General features: G+C 35.0%; 2 protein-coding genes across 2 annotated transcripts in view; one reads left to right on the top strand and one right to left on the bottom strand.

The window, feature by feature from the left end:
• Positions 1 to 1,174: 1,174 nt before the first annotated feature.
• On the bottom strand, positions 1,175 to 5,587 carry LOC110450023 (galactose-3-O-sulfotransferase 2-like). Its single transcript, XM_021497228.1, has 2 exons — positions 5,139 to 5,587; positions 1,175 to 2,442 (listed from the first exon to the last, which is right to left on the bottom strand). Exons 1-2 carry the CDS (start codon positions 5,585 to 5,587, stop codon positions 1,314 to 1,316), a joined length of 1,578 nt encoding a protein of 525 aa, XP_021352903.1. The 3' UTR covers positions 1,175 to 1,313.
• Positions 5,588 to 19,319: 13,732 nt separating this feature from the next.
• LOC110450024 (enoyl-CoA delta isomerase 1, peroxisomal-like) overlaps positions 19,320 to 21,406 on the top strand; it is a 6,902-nt gene continuing 4,815 nt past the window's right edge. The window contains exons 1-2 of the mRNA XM_021497230.1: positions 19,320 to 19,513; positions 20,564 to 20,742. Coding sequence (XP_021352905.1) covers positions 19,383 to 19,513; positions 20,564 to 20,742 — 310 coding nt within the window. The 5' untranslated portion in view covers positions 19,320 to 19,382. The remainder of the gene's footprint in view (positions 19,514 to 20,563; positions 20,743 to 21,406) is intronic.

Here is a 21,406-nt window from a genome sequence, read left to right as displayed (position 1 = left end):
CGGTGCAATATGTGTAGAGAGATCCAGTATGTGTCAAGCGGTGTGCGGTCTACTGTGTCAATTGGTCATCACAATGTTAACTATTATGTTGGTTATTGTATTATTAAATGTTTGTACACATGTACATCACTTATACTCACTATATCATAAATTGAACCTTTTTAGGCATTATAAATCTATCGTGTCATCAATCGACCAGTAAGCATTTAAACATGCATTATATATATAGCACTCCATTGTTATATGGACATGTATTATATATATAGCACTCTATTATATACATGACCATGAATTATATATATGTAACACTCTATTGTTATATGGACATGCATTTTATTTTATACAGCCATGCGGGTACAGTCACTATATAATACGATCTGTATTTTGTAAATTTTATCTTTTAGGTAAGTTTTGACATTTTTCATCATCATTGTATTTCCTTAGTAATTTGCGGTCATATGTATATTTTATCATGTATGTTTTATGGGAAAAGACGGATTATAAGTTTTTAAACTTGTGTCTGATCCCATATGTATATTTGCAAATAAAACATGTTTAAATCAAAACAAAAAAAATCAACGTACTCGTTTCGTGACAAGCAAAAGTGTTACGTACAAAATTTGTTTTTTCCTTTCGATTTCCGAACTTTAAATTCCGAGATATCTATTTATGCTTTTACTCTGGAAAACAGGTTAAACATATGTTTTACAATCACACACATGTTTTATAGATATATTTACTATAGCACACAGATGTGAAAGATATGTTTACTACATGTATCTCATATCAGATAGGGATCCAGAGGGTCGCAATCCTATTCCCCACCCTCACAGCCACCCAAACCCCATCCAAATGTCCCACCCACTAAATTTTGCCCAGTGACACATTTTGATTGGCAATACTATGTTTTCCAATTAATTACCCTCAGAAAAAAGACGGCTTTGAGGATAAAATGCTAAAGCATTAAACAAAGAAAGTAAATCGTCTCGTTCCGCTCGGCGATAAAAGTGCACTAATCTACGCGTGTATTATGGTTTCAGAGAATCAATCACTAACATCAGTGTTATAGTATTGATTTAAGATAGCATGTTCATATTCTCACAGGTTTATAAAATAATAAAAGATCACAATAAACAAATAAATTAATTTATCAAATTTAATCCTATTAAAACAAATAAAAAGTGCTTGTATTGTTTGCACGTCATGTTTAATCCAATCAACGTCTACCATCAAAAATGTTTCCCCAACTCCTGTCAATTAAGACTAAATGAAATAAGCATGTGACATGTGAAATTCTCAACCATACAACAACATCACTCTGGAGACCCTACAGGTTGTTTTTCAATCAACATATCTAAAAACGTTACGCAGTGAATATACAGTTTCTTACAATGTTCCCATGTGATGACGAATGGTCGATTCCATGCACTGCCTTCAAATGTAATACTGGCATTGTTATCGTCATTAGAAATTGAGAACAAACAGAAATTGTCATACTTCATTCTAGTTTTTCTGAAGTAGGCCAGTTCATCATAAAAATCGGGTGGCTGGTCTTTTATTTTTTCTTTCAATTTTTGAGCAAAAAAATCATATAGTTGATAATCTAACTGTGAATAACTTTTATGTAGTTTTTCAACGTCTGTTCCAAATTTTAGGCGATTATCTTCCACCTTGTTAACCCTAAGTTTACCGTATAAAACATGTCTGAGATCCCAGTTTAAGATTCGACGCATCAATACTATAGATTCATCAAGATATTCAAATAGTAATATGATGTCCATTTCCTCATCCAGTTTGAGTAAATACTTCCGGATCTGAGGTTGATCCATCTTCAAAATTAAGTCATCGGTAAACCCAAAGTAACGTGCCATTTTATTGCAAAATATATCAGAAATGCTCGTTTTGTTCCTGTATTTATCAAATCTCGACAAATATTCCAAAACGGGATTTTCTCCTGGCATATCTAGCACGGATTTGGGATGCACAAATCTGATCATGGATCGAAAATGGCTGAACGGCTCCCTTACGATTCCTATATATTTTGTATCGGTAGGTAGAGCCCTGCTAAAGTCTGCTCTATTGTATATTACATGCGCACACGATATATCATATCTTCTGTTTTTTGGTGGAGGAAAGAAGAATTGTGATGTCAACTTATCGCCACCCCCAAAACGGCCCCTTGGTAGAGCAAAAATGAGATTTGTTTCATCCCCATAACGTAAAAAGATATTCTGGACCGTTGTACTGGCAGCCTTTGGTACCTTTATAAAAGCTATGTGATTGACAGGATTGCCTGTCAGGTTGTATTTGATCTGACTCCAGGATTCTTCTTTTCGATATAAGATATGTTCCCGGATTGTTTTCTCCTCATCTACGGTAAAGTTGATGTAACGTCTTATACTGTAAGTCGTCACCAATGCACAGAAGCCCAGCAACAATGATCTGTAAAATAATGCATTATTTAGTGTAAACTTTTATTTGGATTAAGATCTGATTTGCACTTAGATCTGTTTTGTATGCGTTTTATTAACTACTATATTTAGTAGTATTTTCTACTTTCACTGTAGGAATACTATTTTTCATGTCTTGTAAAACGCTTTAGAGTAATTTGCAAATATATAACATATATTTGGTTATTATAAATATATTTCTTATCTACGTATACTATAGTTTAGAACTTTACAGTTATCCGTATTAACAAGCATGTATAACTGACTCGTTGAATATGCAATGATAGTGCTTAAGCATGTTTAACTTGTTTAGAAAGGAAGCAGTAAACTTCGGTTTCAGGGAACTAAACTCTCTAGACAACATTATATTGTGTGTCCACATCAATTACGTTTCCTTCCATATACTAACCTATATTTGAGTTCAGACTTTTATTAATTGCCTGATATACATTGTAAAGCGAAAATCTGGATAGCCGCACAGTTTGAATGTTATGTTATCATCCCCATTTTTAAACGTGTAGGATATTTTAGAGGTATTAGTCATAACTTCGTAACTTTGTACATTCTGCGATATGACAGATATTTGGCGGCCGATAGACGAGGAAAGATGCAAAACACCCACAATTAGGTTTAAACACATGATCAAGGAAATACAGAATATGACCAGAGTTATACCAGTTATTCAAGTCATTTAAATTTCATTCACGTGGTACATTTGTATAGTTGTTTTGCTCAAAATGTTTATAGAGACTTTTCCTAACTCTTTGCTGACACCGATGTAACAGGAAAATATTTATATTTATTTACGGCACTAATCAAGATAATCCAGACTGTTAAAATCCATTTCAGATACAACTGTAAAAAAAATTATAATAATTTCTGGGGATTTTCTGCAGTTTTGAATCAAACGTTAGATTATGTTAACAGTGTTGTCGCTAGAGAAAAGTTCTTAGAACATAACGAAGTAATAATCTAATTGACATTGACATTAACTTACAGACAAGATCAGACAATAAAACGGGCCAGAGAAGATTTAGCCCTGTTTCAGAAAACCAATTATCTAGTGTTACAAGTCGAGCATTAAATATTTCTATATGGCGAACAACGCCATTTAAATTAGGGGATAACCCTACTGTTTTTTTTTTGAAATTTTCGGTGGTATATAATGTGATTATACTTTCTCAAAATATAGTAGGTTTATCCCCATTCTTATTCATATCAGCCAAGACCAACAAACAGAAAGGACGATTTAAAGATAATTGTTACATTTTTTTTCTAATTCTGGGTCACTCTACTTAGGATTGGTGACGTCAGGAACATTTAAAGTTAGGCGGAATTGCGCTGACCTTTTGGGGACAGGCTATTTAATTATATTCTTCGTGACGTCATGAATAATCAAGTCGAAGTCATTCACGTCATAAACAATCCCCATGTGGGTTTCATATGCAAATGAGAAATTTGCGAACGGTTTATTGAAGTTAAACTTTCGCAAATTATCATGATTTACCAATCCAAAGTTTACTTCTCAGATGAATTAGAATATTTTCTTCAGGCTGGTGGTTTCTTTATATAGATTATACTGTAGCTAACGATTTGAAAGGTAGAATGCCGGATACGTTGAATGGAGCAAGCATTGAAAGGCTTCAAAGAACCTCATACAAGATTCTTGTCAGATGGTGCTTTTCAGAAAGCCTTTCCTTCAACCAAAGCTACTCAATTGGCCAGTTTTCAGTTACACAACGGCAAGATTTTATACAATACAATTTTGATAATTTCTTTTTAATTTATCTTTATATCAGCTATTTATTCTTAATTTAGTCAAAGTGCGGCGCTATTTATTAGGTATATATTACAGACACATTTTAGTGTAAAAAGACAAGAGAATACCTAAGTGTCAACAAAACCACAACTTGAACTCAAATCGACAAAACTAGGGCAAAATATGAACAAAGGGGAAATCCATGTGAACTCGGGCAGCGACAACAAAACCGCAATTCACCCTATTGAGCATATTCAAACATACAAACCACCACATCACACACAAAAAAACCCAACATATTTCCCCGCGAGAGACCGAAGGCGACAACAAATACACGTGTACAAGTCGTGTTTGCACCAACAATATACTCAACTTTTTCTCCTTAAGTTGTCACGTATATTGAAATAATATATACACATGGGATTGATGTTTTACATAAGAACAATGAAAATATGATATTTTTAAAACACTGTTTAAATCTTTTATTAAATGAAACATTAATCATAACTATGTACACGTACACCGTCCCAAAGTGAGGTACGCGTAATTAGAGGCCTTTGTCCAGTGCATTTTTAATCCCGATTTAGTAGGTCGAAATTTCGAGTGATAGTAGCGAGAATACATTTTTTAGTCAACCTCTCGAGTTAGTAACACGAAAAACGACATTTATTATTAATTTATCTATTTTACGTGGCCCTGATTGTCCTCAGAAAAATCTGTAGCGGTGGATTGGGTACATCTCATAAATGTAACAGATTTGTCTCGAATGACCAATCAACGTTTAACATCAAACAATTTTAATCCAGCCGCTGACAATTCAGACAAAATGAAATGACATGAAATTCTCAAACATTTAGTAACATCACTATGGAGACCCTGCATGTTGTTTTTCTTTTAACATAACTAAAAACGTCACGTCGTGAATATACAGTTTCTTACAATGCTCCCATGTGATGACGAATGGTCGATTCCATGCACTGCCTTCAAATGTAATACTGGCGTTGTTGTCGTCATTAGAAATTGAGGACAAACAGAAGTCTTCATACTTCATTCTAGTTCTTCTGAAGTAGGCCAGTTCATCATAAAAATCGGGTGGCTGGTCTTTTAATTTTTCTTTCAATTTTTGAACAAAAAATTCATAAAGTTGATAATCTAATTGACAACAGCTTTTATGTAGTTTTTCAACATTCGTCCCAAACTTTAATCGATTATCCTCCACCTTATTAACGCGAAGTTTACCATGTAAAACATATCTGAGGTCCCAGTTTAAGATTCGTCGCATCAATACTATGGATTCTTCAAGATATTCAAACACTAAAACGATGTCCATTTCCTCATCCAGTTTGGGTAAATATTTCTGGATCAGAATTTGATCCATCGTCAAAATTAAGTCATCGGTAAACCCGAAGTAACGTGCCATTAGAATCCACCATTTAAAAATATTTTTCGTTTTGTAACTGTATTTTTCAAATCTAGACAAATATTCCAAAACGGGATTTTCCCCTGGCATATCTAGCACGAATTTGGGACGTCTAAATTTGATCAACGATCTAAAATGGCTAAATGGTTCCCTTACGATTCCTATATACGTTGTATCGGTAGGTAGAGCTGTGCTAAAGTCTGTTTTATTCTATTTTACATGCGTAGACGATATATCATATCTTCTGTTTTTTGGTGGAGGAAAGAAGAATTGTGATGTCAATTCACCCCCACCCCCACCATGGCCCGTTGATAAAGCAAAATTGAGATTCTTTTCATCCCCATAACGTAAAAAGATATTCTGGACCGTTGTACTGGCAGCCTTTGGTACCTTTATAAAAGCTATGTGATTGACAGGATTGCCTGTCAGGTTGTATTTGATCTGACTCCAGGATTTTTCTTTTCGATATAAGATATGTTCCCGGATTGTTTTCTCCTCATCTACGGTAAAGTTGATGTAACGTCTTATACTGTAAGTCGTCACCAATGCACAGAAGCCCAGCAATAATGGTCTGTAAAAAAGTGCAATATTTAGTAAAAAATATTTTTCATGCGCCTTAGAGTAATTTGCAAATAACATATATTTGGACATTATAAATATTTGTATTATCTGCACATACTATGGGTACAGAATGCTAGTACGATTTGTGAGTTTATAATTTTACAGTTATCCGTATTAAGAAGCATGTACGACGGACTCGTTGAACTGTTAATGCGGAAGCATGTTGAACGTGTTAAGAAAGGAAGCAGTTAACTTCAGTTTCGGGGAACTAAACTCTCTAGACAACGTTAGATTATGTGTCTGATTTCTTTAAATATGTCAACATATAATTTAGTTCGGACTTTTTATTAATTGCCTGATATTGTTCTGCTCAAAAACAAAAGTTTATAGAGACTTTTCCTAACTCTTTGCTGACACCGATGTAAAAGAAAAATATTTATATTTATTTACGGCACTAATCAAGTTAATCCAGATTTAAAATCCATATCTGACAAAACTGAAAATATTATCATAATTTCTGGGGATTTTCTGCAGTTTTGAATCAAACGTTAGATTATGTTAACAGTGTTGTCGCTAGAGAAAAGCTCTTAGAACATAACGAAGTAATAATCTAATTGACATTGACATTAACTTACAGACAAGATCAGACAATAAAACGGGCCAGAGAAGATTTAGCCCTGTTTCAGAAAACCAATTATCTAGTGTTACAAGTCGAGCATTAAACGTGTTGGAAATCAGATCAATTGGTTCCTGTTTAAAGTTTTATAGATTAAGGAAAGGAGAATGTCCTTGGAGACTGAACTATTCTTTATAACAAGAATCTGAGTATTTGGATACAACGCCATTTAAATTAGGGAATAACCCTACTGTATTTTGACATTTTTGGCGGTATAACGTAATTATACTGTCTCAAAATATAGTAGGATTATCTCCATTCTAATTCATATCAGCCAAGACAAACACACAGAAACGACGATTTTAAGATATTTTTTACATTTTTTTTTCAAATTCTTGGTCACTCTGCTTGATGACGTCAGGAATATTCAATGTAAGGCGGAATTGCGCTGACCTTTTGGGGTCTCGCTTTTTAATCATTTTCTTCGTGACGTCATGAATAATCAAGTCGGGGTCACGAACGTCTTAAACAATCCCCATGCGGGTTTCATATCCAAATTAGAAATTTGCGAATGGTATATTGAAGATATACTGTCGCAAATTATCATGATTTACCAATCCAAAGTTTACTTCTCAGATGAATTAGAATATTTTCTTCAGGCTTGTAGTTTCTTTATATAGCTTCTACTGTAGCTAACGATTTGAAAGGTAGAATGCCGGATACGTTGCATGAAGCAAGCATTGAAAGGCTAGAAAGAAGCTCAAACAAGATTCTTGTCAGATGGTGCTTTTCAGAAAGCCTTTTTAGAAATTATGTTATTTGTTCTATCAACAATAGCTACCCAACTTGAACTCAAATCGACAAAACTAGGGCAAAATATGAACAAAGGGAAGATCCATGAGAACCCGGGCAGCGACAACAAACCACAGCTTGAAGTCAAATCGACAAAACTAGAGTAAAATATGAAGAAATGGAATATCCATATCGCAATTCACTCATTGAGCATATTCAAACATACAAACCCCCACATCCCACACACACAAAAACCCGCCAGAGACCGAAGGCGACAACAATACCCGTCCACAGTCTTCATCTCCAGAAAACCGAGGCCCCAGCTTTGATTTTAACGAAGTATGTACAATTTACAGCCAAACATTTATATCGACGTAAGCCTTTCCCCGAAAAGAAGGCACGCGTAACAAGAGAGCGTAAGCGTTCCTGCAGTTTTGTATGAAGAATGGCAGTGTAAAGGATCGAATCCCCTTTTATTCGAACTTTATGATATTTTAGATTGATATTTGACATTTCCGGTGTTTGATTGTTTTAGCGACCAGCTAGCCATCGAAACCTTTTGGGGTATTCTAATTTTTCTTCTCATTTACACATGCTTTTTGATAACAACCTTTCTTTCCTTTTACTTTTTACCTGGGAGATCAGTATTAGTTTTCTTCAGTAACAACTTTGATATAGCGCGAGTAATATCTGAGTACATTCTGCGAACTTACTGTGACTTGGCGACAGAATGAAGATGGGAGAAAATTTCCATTATGAGAGACAAAAATAATAATCATTTTTCAGCTGTAGAAAATACATAAAATCAAGATTTTACAGACAAATACCGGATTTTCTACTGGTATATTAAGCACGCCCTTAGGACGAATAAATCTGATGTAGGATCGGAAATTGCTGAACGGCACCCTCACGATTCCTATATACGTTGTGTCAGTAGGTAGAGCTCTGGTAAATTCTTCTCTGTTGTATCTCACGTGCGCACAAGTTATATCATAAGTTCTGTTTCTTGGTGGTGGGAAAAAGTCACTTGATGTTAATGATTCCCCTCCTCCACTCCTTCTTGGCCGAGCAAAATGAGATTTGTTTCATCCCCATGACGTAAAAAGATATTCTGAACCGTGGTACTAGCAGTCTTTGGTACCTTTATAAAAGATATATGACTGACAGGTAAAATTTTAAGAATTTTGAATTATATAGTTATCTATATTAATACGATTGTAGAACGGGCTCGTTGAATTGTTAGAAATGTTTGGACATTATTATCTTATTTCCCACTTTGATATTTTTTTTACAAGCTACAATGTATATCAAAGATCGTTTTCAGAGAGTTGAATTCAAAAACGCCTTAAGTGATCCTCAACCAATCGCAGTCGGTGTCTTCAGAGATAAATACTATGGACTTTATTGTTCATCATATAATGATTTACCCCTTGCCACATACAACGCATCAATGAATATGTATTCCGATGATATGTTGATATTATGAATACCAACTTAAACGAAGATGCGAATCAAATTCAGAAATGGTGTAATGACAATGGCTGTTTAACATGGCACAAATAAATTGTAGATATTTTAAGAAATACGTCTTTTTGATTTATTTAGCCAAGTCATCTATGTCATATTTTACAATTGTTTTACAAATCTTCACTTTGATTACTGTTGAAATATTTGGGGAAATGCCTCCCAAAACCAAATTGAAAAACTTGAAAAAACCGCCAGAGTTATATTGATATGCGATTGTTTACACTTTTCAAGGAAATGTTCAACAAACTTAAGTGGCTGCCTTTCACAAAACGAATTTCTTACAACCATGCTATTCGTATGTACAAAATCCTTAACCACATGGCTCCTAATTACTTTTATAATTTTACTTTAACCACAGACATCCAATTAAGAGCTACTAGATCCTCTACTCAAAATGAATGATATATACAAAATTGTTAAACAAATATTTTTTAAAAGGGCATTTTCAAATCAAGGTCCTTACATTTGTAATAATTTACCTTCATATGAGCAACACTGCAAAAGTGTCTTATCGTTTAAGAAATGTACCAAACATTTTTATACGTACAATCTCACAATCATATATTCAACATTATTCTTATTAGCTTAATTTATACATATATATATATATATGTTGAGGAGAAGACTCAAACTGACCAATGGGTAGAATGACCCCCAACCACTGGAATGTTTTGGGCAAGACTAGTTACTTTTAGAAACAATTTAATAACATTCTATTAAAAGATTACTTTGAGCACATCGACTTCATTGCAACTTTTTATGCACACTACTTAGTGAATATTCTTTTTAATTTTACTTTTTGCTATATAAGTATTGTATGTATATTCGACTATTATAGTGCTTTAACCTTAAGTAACACTTGTGTGACATGCAAGCGTTATAGGAAGCATGGTATGGTAGGACGCCGGGCTCGAGACCGAAAGGTTGCGGGTTCGAGTCACGGCATGGTACTGTGTTGTGTCTTTGAGGAATATACTTTATTCCGCCTTTTCCAGTCTACTCAACTGTAAATGAGTACGTGGTTGGGCAGTGCTAGACTTATAGAATGCTAGCTGTGAGCGCCAAAATAGTAGCACCGGCTGTATGCTCACCAGGGAGTTAAGTTAGATAATGGCTGGTTCCATGACCCTATAACCACGAATAATAATTTGTAAACCGCTTTGAGACGACCTACGGACTAGATAAAGCGGGATATAGGAACCTCGAATTATTATTATTTGTAGTAATTTATGTTTTAGAATTACTAAGTTTTAAATCACCAAGTCTGTGATGATGCTAAACCATTTGCTCCTTATTATCTAAACTGGACAAGGTTAGCTTTTACTGTGATATTTTGTACATGTATATTTATCTTACACATATTCTATGCTGTTTTATAATTGTTGTAACTTTGTTGTAAATAGTGTACATTTTAACATGCTTGACCAAATGTAAGACAAGTCTTTGACTCAATATAACGTCAAGTTGAAATAATGACTATTATTAATATTACAATTAGTATACTGTAACAATTAACCAAAACATAAAATGTATACAATATTTTCCGTTTCTGCAACAACAATATTATTTTATTAACTATAAAAAGAAATATATAGGCAGACAGGCTGATCCCTTCCTTTGTTAGTTTTGCGATATTGCCACCAAGTAATCAAATAACTACATTTAAGTACTATTGAATTGAAGTGAAACATTCGTCTACACATCACAGTGACCATTAGTTGCCAGGTTAAGTCTTAAAAGGAAGGACAGAGGCGTTTAAAGAGTTATAACCTTTTTCCTGTTATGCCTTTCATTTTGTTTTTGTTAAAAGGCAAATAATTATGGGGCTAGACCGAAGAGTACATCCAGGGCTGTGTTTGTTTCTTTATGCCAGGCAGTCACATAGTTGGGTGTATGGTTTAAATCTGGATGTATGGTTGGAATCTCCAATAGATTGATTTGGTTTAGTATTGTTTAATGTCCTATCAACAGCTGTTTTTCAGTGTTATCAACCTGGACTAAGACCTAAGGGTCGGGGGCTGAACCCTGAAAGTACTTTTCGTATCCTATGTGTATCCATATCCTCATGACCACCAATTACAAAAATGGCTGGTTGTCTCCATGCACATTTATGACCAAGACTCGGAATCCTAAGGGATCAGCATAGTCAGCAGGCTATTATAAAAGTGTGTTCGTCATTTAATGCCAAGCGAGCACAGATGTGGTCAAAATATTGATATCACAACCCTTCCATGATTCGACCCAGACATTTAGTCATCATGCATCATGACTGTCGCTTCCTGATATTTGGGTGGGGATCTCAACAATTTTCAAACTAAAACTGTTGCCAAGGCAGAAGCTTGCTTAAAGAACTGTAGGATTTTAAGCAAATGTGCTTAACTCCAAAAATAGGGAAGATTTACTCCAATTGTTATATTTTGTTTTTAGGGTTCTGTGTAATAAGAATCAATCAAATCAATACGTTACTTTAGAACGAGTAGCTAAAACAAAGAGATGTACTCGATAAACTCGGGAGCTAACTCAGTTTTATATTCTCGAATATTTATGTTTCCTCAATGTAAGCATTTTATATAACAAGTATCATTGATTTTGTGAAGAACATGTTCTTTAATTGTGCAAACAGTGCTTTAAAAGGGGCGTGACCTCATCAAAGGGGAAGTGTCATTAACATTGGTGCAGTACTTAAGGAGGGCAAGTGTGAACCACATTTTATTAAACAAAGGAGCATTCCTCCATAAATTGGAGAAGTACCTCAAATTCATGTTCTTATTCATATTCGTTTTGTCTGTAGACAGATGGACAGATAGATGCATGGACAGACAACCCAACTTTATGTTAACCCCGCACCCCCTGTACCCGTATTCACATGGGTCAAGCCTAATTGAAACATGATTTATCGAGGGAAAACAAAGTGTCATTCTTCCCTAATGCAAGAGCACTAAATAATTTTATTATGTATTTATATAGAACTAGAACGAAACAGTGAAGATAATCTGGCTTCCGCACAATTGTTGTCGGTTTCTTCAACTCGGAATTCAGATGTGGTACCTCTAGCTGATTTTTCTATAAAAGACTCCACAGAAGAGAAATATGCTTGGAGAAACACAAGTAGCTATAGACAAATTGATGATTTATGATCCTGTCACATTTTCAATAAAACCAAATCAGACATGCTGTTAAATAGATTACATATAATTATCCCTTGTTGCCTTCGGCTACTTTCTCGTCCCTCTCCAAAGGGGTAGCTTCCTAAAATTTGCACTTTTTTTAATCATCACCGCTAGATGATGTTTCGAAATAAATACACAAATTAAATGAAAATAAGTGGGAAAGGTTTTGCATAAGTTCATATTGTTTTCAATGTAACAAAAAAACATTAGCATTGCTTAAAACTGTGTTTGTAATGAATGTATTGTAGGGAAACTAGCCTGGGTCAATCATCGGCAACTATGCAGTTCAATAGGTAGATCATCTGTCTAGAGTTAGGAGGGTCCTGGGTTCGATCCCGGGCATGGTCATTCTTTTTCTGCTCCTGTTACATTGGTGCCCGTGACCAAACCTGGTTTAGATACCCGAACTTGGGTTGTGAATAGTTTCATACAACCGGGAATCTATATACTAAGCTGAACTCCTCCAGTGTGTTGCTAGCTCGGGTGGACAGTTTTATCCTTTCCTCTACACGTACAGGGCCGTCACTGTTTTTAGATATTTTCTGTTTAAAACGTTTGCATGGTTATACAAAAACACTTTGTGTGAACTCTTTATTTTCTTACTCATTTTACAGTTTAGTTATTTTTGTTACAATCTGATAGACTAGATGATACTGATATACACACACATAGGCGTAAGTATTTATTATTTTGTAGGTACAGTAGTGGTGAACGGTTCCTTGTTGGAAGTCACTTCAAAGTTATAAAAGAGTGATGAGATAATGAGTACTTAGCCACCCAAAACGGGAATTGGTGTTGCATATTAGATAGTTGTTTATTGTTATAAAAACACTATTTGAAAATACATCGCATTTCACATTTATAATCAATTTTTCATTAAAGTTGTTTTCTGAAAACAACAAGAGGCCCAGGGGCCTTAATAGCTCACCACTTGTTTTATTTCTAACCTGCTGATTACCATACCAGTTTATCAAAGGGTACAAGAAATGTAAGCTGCATGAAGGACTAAATCTGTTTTGGTGGGTTAGAAACCAAGAACATGAGTTATTTATCCACGTCTAGCAAGTTTGATTATGCCTTAGTTAGTATGGCGTGGGGATATCAACTGTTTCCATATCATTACTCAAGAAGGCAGTCTCCAGACGAGGCTCTGGACCATTGAAACAGTCCTTGAAGCATGAGGGGACACACCCTCCATTTATATAAAACTTACTACCATTTGCCTACAGATGATCTATAACGAATTTGATGATGATGCTTTAATTTTCACAGAAGGAAAAAGCTTTTAACACATTTATCTCTATTGTTTTTCGATCATTTAGAATAATAATATATTCATTTATATTTTCGTTCAGGGTACACTTTAAACTGTACTTTAAGTGTCTACTAGCTCAGTTTAATTGAAATATTATCTAATCAAAATCTCACTAAAATATCTGTATTTCGTTAACTATAAAACATTTAGACTAAGATGCAACTCCTTCAATTGCTACCAACTGTGAAGTAAGCATGTAATGTTAGTATGAATGACATGTTGGTCATCATTAACCGGATAATGTGTTATGCGTGTGTTTATGGAAGTGTAGGAAGTTTATAATGCATATATATTATATGTTCTTGTACATGTGTATTTGTTATTATTGCGCCATTTCATTATCAATAGATATAGATGCTGATAAAAACAGAACGAAACGAAACAAAATTTGACTTACCTCCGACATATTTTATAATTCATTGCTCGAGTACAAATAATGGGCTTATTTGGTTGATAATGTTGTGATGCAGCCATATAAGGTCAATTCATGTCCATGTACAACATCCCAGACTTGACTATGCTGTGAGACTACTTTATTTCGTTAATGATAGGTAAATGCTGATAAAAAAAAACCACAAAGAAACGAAACAAAATTTGACTTACCTTCGACCTATTTTATAGTGCATGGCTTGAGTAAAAATCGTGGCCTTGTTTGGTTGATGATGTTGTGGTGATGCAGACATATTAGTACGCTACCCAATATAGATGTTGGTCCAATCCATGCGCAACATCCAAGATTGATCTCTGCTGTGAAAACAATTGATGCTTTGATTTTTGATACAGATATCAATCGCGTCACGTGACTGAATATACAGCTATAGAGAACATGTATACCAATCAAGATTCCCTGAGGACATGGTTTCGTTAAGTGTTAAGTACTTTTTTCCTTTCATACTAAACCTTTTAGGCTGTCGATAGATAATGGACGTGTTTTTGTTTTCCCTCGTGGTGTTTTGGCAATGAGATAGGTAATATAAGTATTTTCAGTTATACCAATGATATTTTGTTTATAAAAAACACACATTTTGTGAACTGTTAAGATTCAATTTCCCTATACGGCTTAATTGTTTGAAAGCTTGAACAGTGTTACGACCACTTTTGTTTATAGAAAAGCACACATTTTGTGAACTGTTAACATTTAATTTTCCTACAGGGCTTGATATTTTGAAAGCTTGCTAAGCTTTACAACCACAATAGTATTTGTTTAAACATTCTGAAATCCAATACGCAGCCTACACGTATCTGGTACAGAGATTCAAAACGGTTATTTGAAGACAAAGAACACAATAAAGATAGAAAGTTCTGAGATATTTTCCAGAATTCCTATTTATACGTGAACAACTTTTGAAAATGAACAGGATTTCAACAAGAAGGTCATTAATAAATAAACCACAGGTAACGCAGTTGTAGGACAAACAGAACCGTAGTCAGAACGTCTGGATCAACCAGAGTTCAGGAAAACAATCTTCAATTTTGAAACTTGAAAATCAGTCGTTCGACAGAAAGTACCGGTATACCCTTGCTTATCTCCCGCACCAGAGATTCAGTATGGTCGATTGGCACGGTTGATAGTGCACTCACCTATTACCAAGACGACCGGGGTTCGATTCCCCAATCGGACGCGAAAAGGTAAGGGGTTGCCTGACCGATTACGCTTTCACAAATAATGACTTCTCATGCAGAATAAATCTAATATTTGTGTTTATACTTATATCATATGGTATTTTTTTCACATCCTCCAAAACGTGTAAAAAGCAATGCAGTATACGAACCACCTTCACTAAAAATGAGGAAATTGAGGTAGTAAAACGCTATATATTATATCTGATATACTTGATGGCCTGTCTGACTCAATGTTTATATGTATATAAGGTAAAGGAGAAATGCTCAGATCAACAATGATATAAATAAGACTGTACGTACATACTGACATCTGCTGGACGATTCACATAGATAGTTTCTTAGCAAACCATTGTGACATTGTTTACATTCATTAATCATGATAAAAAAAATATGTATTTTAAACATGAATCTCTTTAGCTTTGCTGTTGTGATTCGTCCTTTTTTTATCGTCTGTCATCTTTTACTCCCGGTTTTGACATCCTGACCTCAAACTGAACACACGTGAGTGATTTTCCTCCACCTTCAAACTGATTTGGGGACATGAGAGCAGTTCCCTACTCCCTGTAGAGACGGTGTGTTACAACACACGCCACATTTCCCTATATTTGGGTTTTACTATTAAGGGGCCGCGGTGGCCAAGTGGTTAAGGCATCTGACATGCTGCCGCTACCACTAGCCCTCCACTGGCTCGTGGGTTCCCGACCTACGTGGGGTAGTCGCCAGGGACTGACGATAGGTCGGTGTTTTTTCTCCGGGAACTCCGGCTTTCCTCCACCACCAAAACCGCGCACGTCTTTAACTTGCCATAGCTGTTACTAGGACATCACACACAAACAAACCAAAGAACGGGTTTGATAATTGTTATGTACAAGGTAATCAACAAATGTTAATATGGTTTAAGTTAATGAGCAATTCGAAACGGTCACCATAACCATGCACAATGTCAAAACTTTATTTTGAAAACAATGTATATATATAACTTAAAGTACGGAGTTGATATTGATGACATTTTATGTAAATGTGCAGTAGATGTATTGATGATTTTCGGTTAATCCAAATTGATTTACGATCATCACTGCCGTTATCCTCGTAAGAGCCTGGAGTAATTCCATTTATTGCTGTTTGTGGGCAGCATAACTCGATACTTTAGCGTCAATTATCTGGCAGTCAGACTATACTAAACGCCTTTCGTCCTTGGTCCGTTGTTTCATTTATATAGATTACCAATGGTCCGTAGTTTTAGTTCTGCATGTTTAATGAATTCATTTTCACTGAAGTTCCTTTCGGCCTATCCAACCTTTCACGACTTTCGGTTCTACACAAATGCTTGCCTCCTTCTATCTATATATATACATCTTATTATCCACAGAGACCAGAATAGCTTAAATGTGGAGGGTATTGTTTATGACTGTTCTCAAAAATAGTTACTGCTCCATTCCACTTATACATGATGTACGTTAACGGCTGATTAACATGTAGTAGTGTCATCATTTGTCATTATTGCTTTTAACATATTTGTGGTATTTAGCTGTACGCGTCCGTATGGAACGGAAATCATCCTTCCGTATAATATTGTACGAGACACATTGCGGCGAAACTTTTAGCGCGTGAGCAGAAATACCACGTGTGAATGCCAGTGAGGTACTGGGCGGGTGTGATGTAATGTGTTGCAACCCTGTTTGTCCAGTTATTAGTGTTGAATCTTGGGTAGTTTACCTGGCGCACTGGTCTCTTTGGATAGAACGGCCAGAGCGAGCATACCTATTCGTACTTATACCTAGCCAGCTAATTTTAAATATAAAACATTATATCAACATGTATGTAAGTCCCAGGTATTGCTTATTTAGGTGGATTACAATGTTATAACATCTTTTTCTCAGAAGTTAATTTAAATGAATTGGTTTAGTGATAAAGATACTAAAAACTGTGCAACTGACTGCGATGAGCAACGTTTTACTTTTACAGGAGAAGGTTTTGAAAAGTTTTAACAATTTGTGACCACTACCTTGTACTATATGGTATAAAATGTACATATATGTCTATTGTCGCTATCACATTGTTGTAGTACAATTGTTGAGGAGAGGGCTTTAATAAGTTGTAATAACTTGTGCCCAATCCTCTTGTTTGAATTTAGAAGCAATAAAATATGTTTTAATTAAAATGAAATATGTTGAACGAAAAAAGAATCTCAACGATTCCGAACCACTTGAACAGACCAAGTCCCGCCTGATATTGAAAGCGAAGTTGATTGGCACACGAAACGTTATGACATCCCAATAACAATGTCATATATATAAATGAGAAAATAACCCAGATGCATATTTGTTATAAATGTAATATATAATTCTTTGAACAACCTTTTTTGAAAGAATAAACCAGGACAATATATTGGAACCTCGGCCTGGCAATTTATATATATATATATATATATATATTAGTCCGATCCTGCCCCGTTCCTGTAATTGCACTTCTTTTATCAAATATATCTTATACCCGATAAAAAATATATGATACTAGAAATGTAGGTATCATAAGTAATATTGACATAAATGTATATACATAATTTAGTCCGATTCTGCCCCGATCATGTAATTGTAATTCTTTTAGTAAATATACCTTATACCCGATCTTATACCCGATAAAAAATATATGATACTATATAAATAAGTCCGATCCTCCCCCGTTTCTGTCCGTTCCTGTAAATCGTCGCCCGTTTCTGTCCGTTCCTGTAAATCGTTGCCCGTTCCTGCCCGATCCATATCAATACAATACCCTTATTTCGTTGCAATCTTTTTATCAAATATATCTTATACCCGATAAAAATTATATAATAATATCAATATAGGTATCGCAAGTAATGACGACATAAATATATATATATTTTTCAGTCCGATTATGCTCCGATCATGTAATTGTAATTCTTTTATCAAATATACCTTATACCCGAAAAGGATAATTAAATATATACAATAAACATATATAACTAAGTCCGATCCTCCCCCGTTTCTGTCCGTTCCTGTAAATCGTCGCCCGTTTCTGTCCGTTCCTGTAAATCGTTGCCCGTTTCTGTCCGTTCCTGTAAATCGTTGCCCGTTCCTGCCCGATCCATATCAATACAATACTCTTAATTCCTTGCAATTCTTTTATCAAATATATCTTTTACCCGATAAAAAAATATATGATACTATAAATGTAGGTATCATAAGTAATATCGACATAAATGTATGTATATAATTTAGTCCGATTCTCCCCCGATCATGTAATTGCAATCCTTTTATCAAATTTATCATATACCCGATAATGATACTTAAATGTATCTAATATATATATTCATTAATGTATATAATAATTAATAGATTGCAGCCCGTTCCTGCCCGTTTCTGTCCGTTTCTGCCCGGTTCTGCCCGTTCCTGCCCGTTCCTGTAAATCGTCCAACCGCTAGCCAGCATAGAAATTGAAATATGTAGCGGGTACAAAACCGTAATACCAGTGTATAAATAGCAGTGTAATTCATTATAGTATCTATTCAATAATATCTTTAATTAACGTATTTTTTTTTGTTTAAAAGTAAAGTTAATATTTTGAAGTATTTTTAAATATAGAAATCGGGCGTGGTCAATTTAGTAGACAAGTGATTTCGAAGAAGCAAGTTTTTAAATAAAGTGTATATTTGTTTCCTTTTAGTTTTTGTGTTTTTTGAACGAGTCAGACTGAGGACTCGGCGGACTTTGTTCCGAAAAAAACCCTCTTCACATTAAAGAGGTAGGTATTTTACATATTTGTAAGTATGTTGTATAATTAGATAAAAACTGTAATTTCTATATAATATATAGATTGAATGTCACAGTTAAAAAACTTATGAAATATTCTGGCTACGGTAAGGTAGGTGTTTGACATGTTTGTTTCATTATGTATAGTAATATGATGTATTTCATGTTACAGGTTTTTATAAGTAATAAACAGGTCAACAAATAACCCAGGAGTTGTCGTTTATCGAGAGTAAAGACGACTATTACAAATAAGATATATCTATTATAATAGGTTATCAGCTTCAACTAGCGAAAATGATTTCTCCCCTGCCCAGTGGTTATATATGTCGTCTTCCGGTCCAAGGGTTGTTTACATTCAGATTCGCCTTCAGACAGACCGATGGAGAAACGCCTTGTCACCGTAGAGTTTACCCAGGATAGATTCGCCATCGTGCGGATGAGGAATGGGCAAAACCGCCTAAATTTGATCTTTCTCGATAGCCTCAATCAGGCACTAAATGAGGTCGAGAGGTAAGTTATAAAGAGGGGTGTGTAGCGACAGGCCTATCACACACGTGTGTAAACAACGAATACATGTGTGTACCTTACCATAGTGCAGAAACGAACTTTCCTCATGTCTTGGAAATGATAAACAAACTAATAGTCTAGTCATTCTAGCTGAAATATGGCAAAACCTCAAACAAATTGCAACAGAAAAGTTTTGGTGTTTTTCTGAATTAATAACATATGGACATCACCAGAAAAAAAATCTAGAAAATTATAAGTGACACAGGACTTAGTTAGCAGTGTAAAGTATGTATTTATATTGTCTAGCATATGTATCCTAGTGTGTGATCGTGGCCGTGTCGGTATATGCTCGCTAAGTCTAATCCTCATATGTACTATCGCACTATGTACTAGAACATTTCGCTGTTGTTCTCTCTTTTCCTTAAATTTTAGTGAACTAAACTCGTCATACACAATGTTAATTATACAAGTTAGAAATAATGATAAACTGCAAAACAGTTTGGGTATCAATTTTCCAATTAAGCTGGTAGCTATTGCGCGGTACCTTCGGTCAGGACTTCGACTTGAGTTTTTTTATTTATTTATTTTCCATTTCAACGTGCCATCAAAATAGCATCGAAAAGGCATTCGAAAAACACGGGAGTGATTTCCTTTCCGTCAGTGTCTATCTTATCGTTATAATCGGACCATTTTGTTTAAAATGTGTGTATATATAGGTTTGTTATATGTTTTCCATGAGAATATATGTATTAAGACTCCCAATAAAACTTTTTACCATCATATGTTGAAGCCTATTTTAAGATTATTTTATTCGTTTCGTTTCGTTTTAAATTTAACTCCATATATGACTGTTTTTAAGATAGATTATTGAAATCACAAATATTTGTAAACAAATAGATTTTCAAAATCCGGAGCAGCAGTGAAGGATATCAAATAATTATATATTGAATTCACAGATGGAAATTACGTGTACGTTAATGTAGTTTACTTTGTCAGAAAGGGAAATGGACGAAATTATTAAACTGTAACATAACTATTACTTTGCTAAACCAGAAATACAGATTGCAAGGCGCTAATAACAACAGGAGAGGGCAAGTTCTACAGCAACGGGATCGACCTGGACTGGATAATGTCTCAGGACAGCGAAACGGTTGTCAGGTTCGACAAGGCGCTCGAGAATACCATGTGGAGGATCATGCATTTCCCCCTCCCGACTGTAGCGGCAATAAACGGTAAATTTACATTCATTGACATAACACCCTCCCCAATATAGGGGTTGAACAAAAGGATTTTTTACATTATATTAACTCATTTGCCCCTGAAATTTCATAATGAACTATTCTAACCTTTGAATTGAAAGAGTTCAAATGTGCCAATAGGGGTGAATGAGTTAATCCATCTCCACTTCCACAGTTATTAATGGTTAATAGACACTATGACATCAAACTTCTTCTTCATTATAAGTTTATAAACTTTATAAACTGTAGACATCATACTTGACCAGCTCCCATCCCAACATTTCTTCGCCATAAGGTTATAAGGATTCGACATCAAGCATCCCCTCTTCGCCATAAGGTTATAAGGATTAGACATCAAGCATCCCCTCTTCGCCAGCAGGTTATAAGGATTAGACATCAAGCATCCCCTTTTCACCAGAAGGTTATAAGGATTAGACATCAAGCATCTCCTCTTCGCCATAAGGTTATAAGGATTAGACATCAAGCATCCCCTTTTCACCATAAGATTATAAGGATTAGACACCAAGCATCCCCTCTTCGCCAGAAGGTTATAAGGATTAGACATCAAGCATCCCCTTTTCACCAGAAGGTTATAAGGATTAGACATCAAGCATCTCCTCTTCGCCAGAAGGTTATCAGGATTAGACATCAAGCATCC

This window comes from Mizuhopecten yessoensis, unplaced genomic scaffold, assembly GCF_002113885.1.
Source record: "Mizuhopecten yessoensis strain PY_sf001 unplaced genomic scaffold, ASM211388v2 scaffold4927, whole genome shotgun sequence".
Lineage (NCBI taxonomy): Eukaryota > Metazoa > Mollusca > Bivalvia > Pectinida > Pectinidae > Mizuhopecten > Mizuhopecten yessoensis.
Note: the sequence above shows the minus strand (reverse complement) of the source record. Positions and strands in the feature narration are given on the sequence as shown.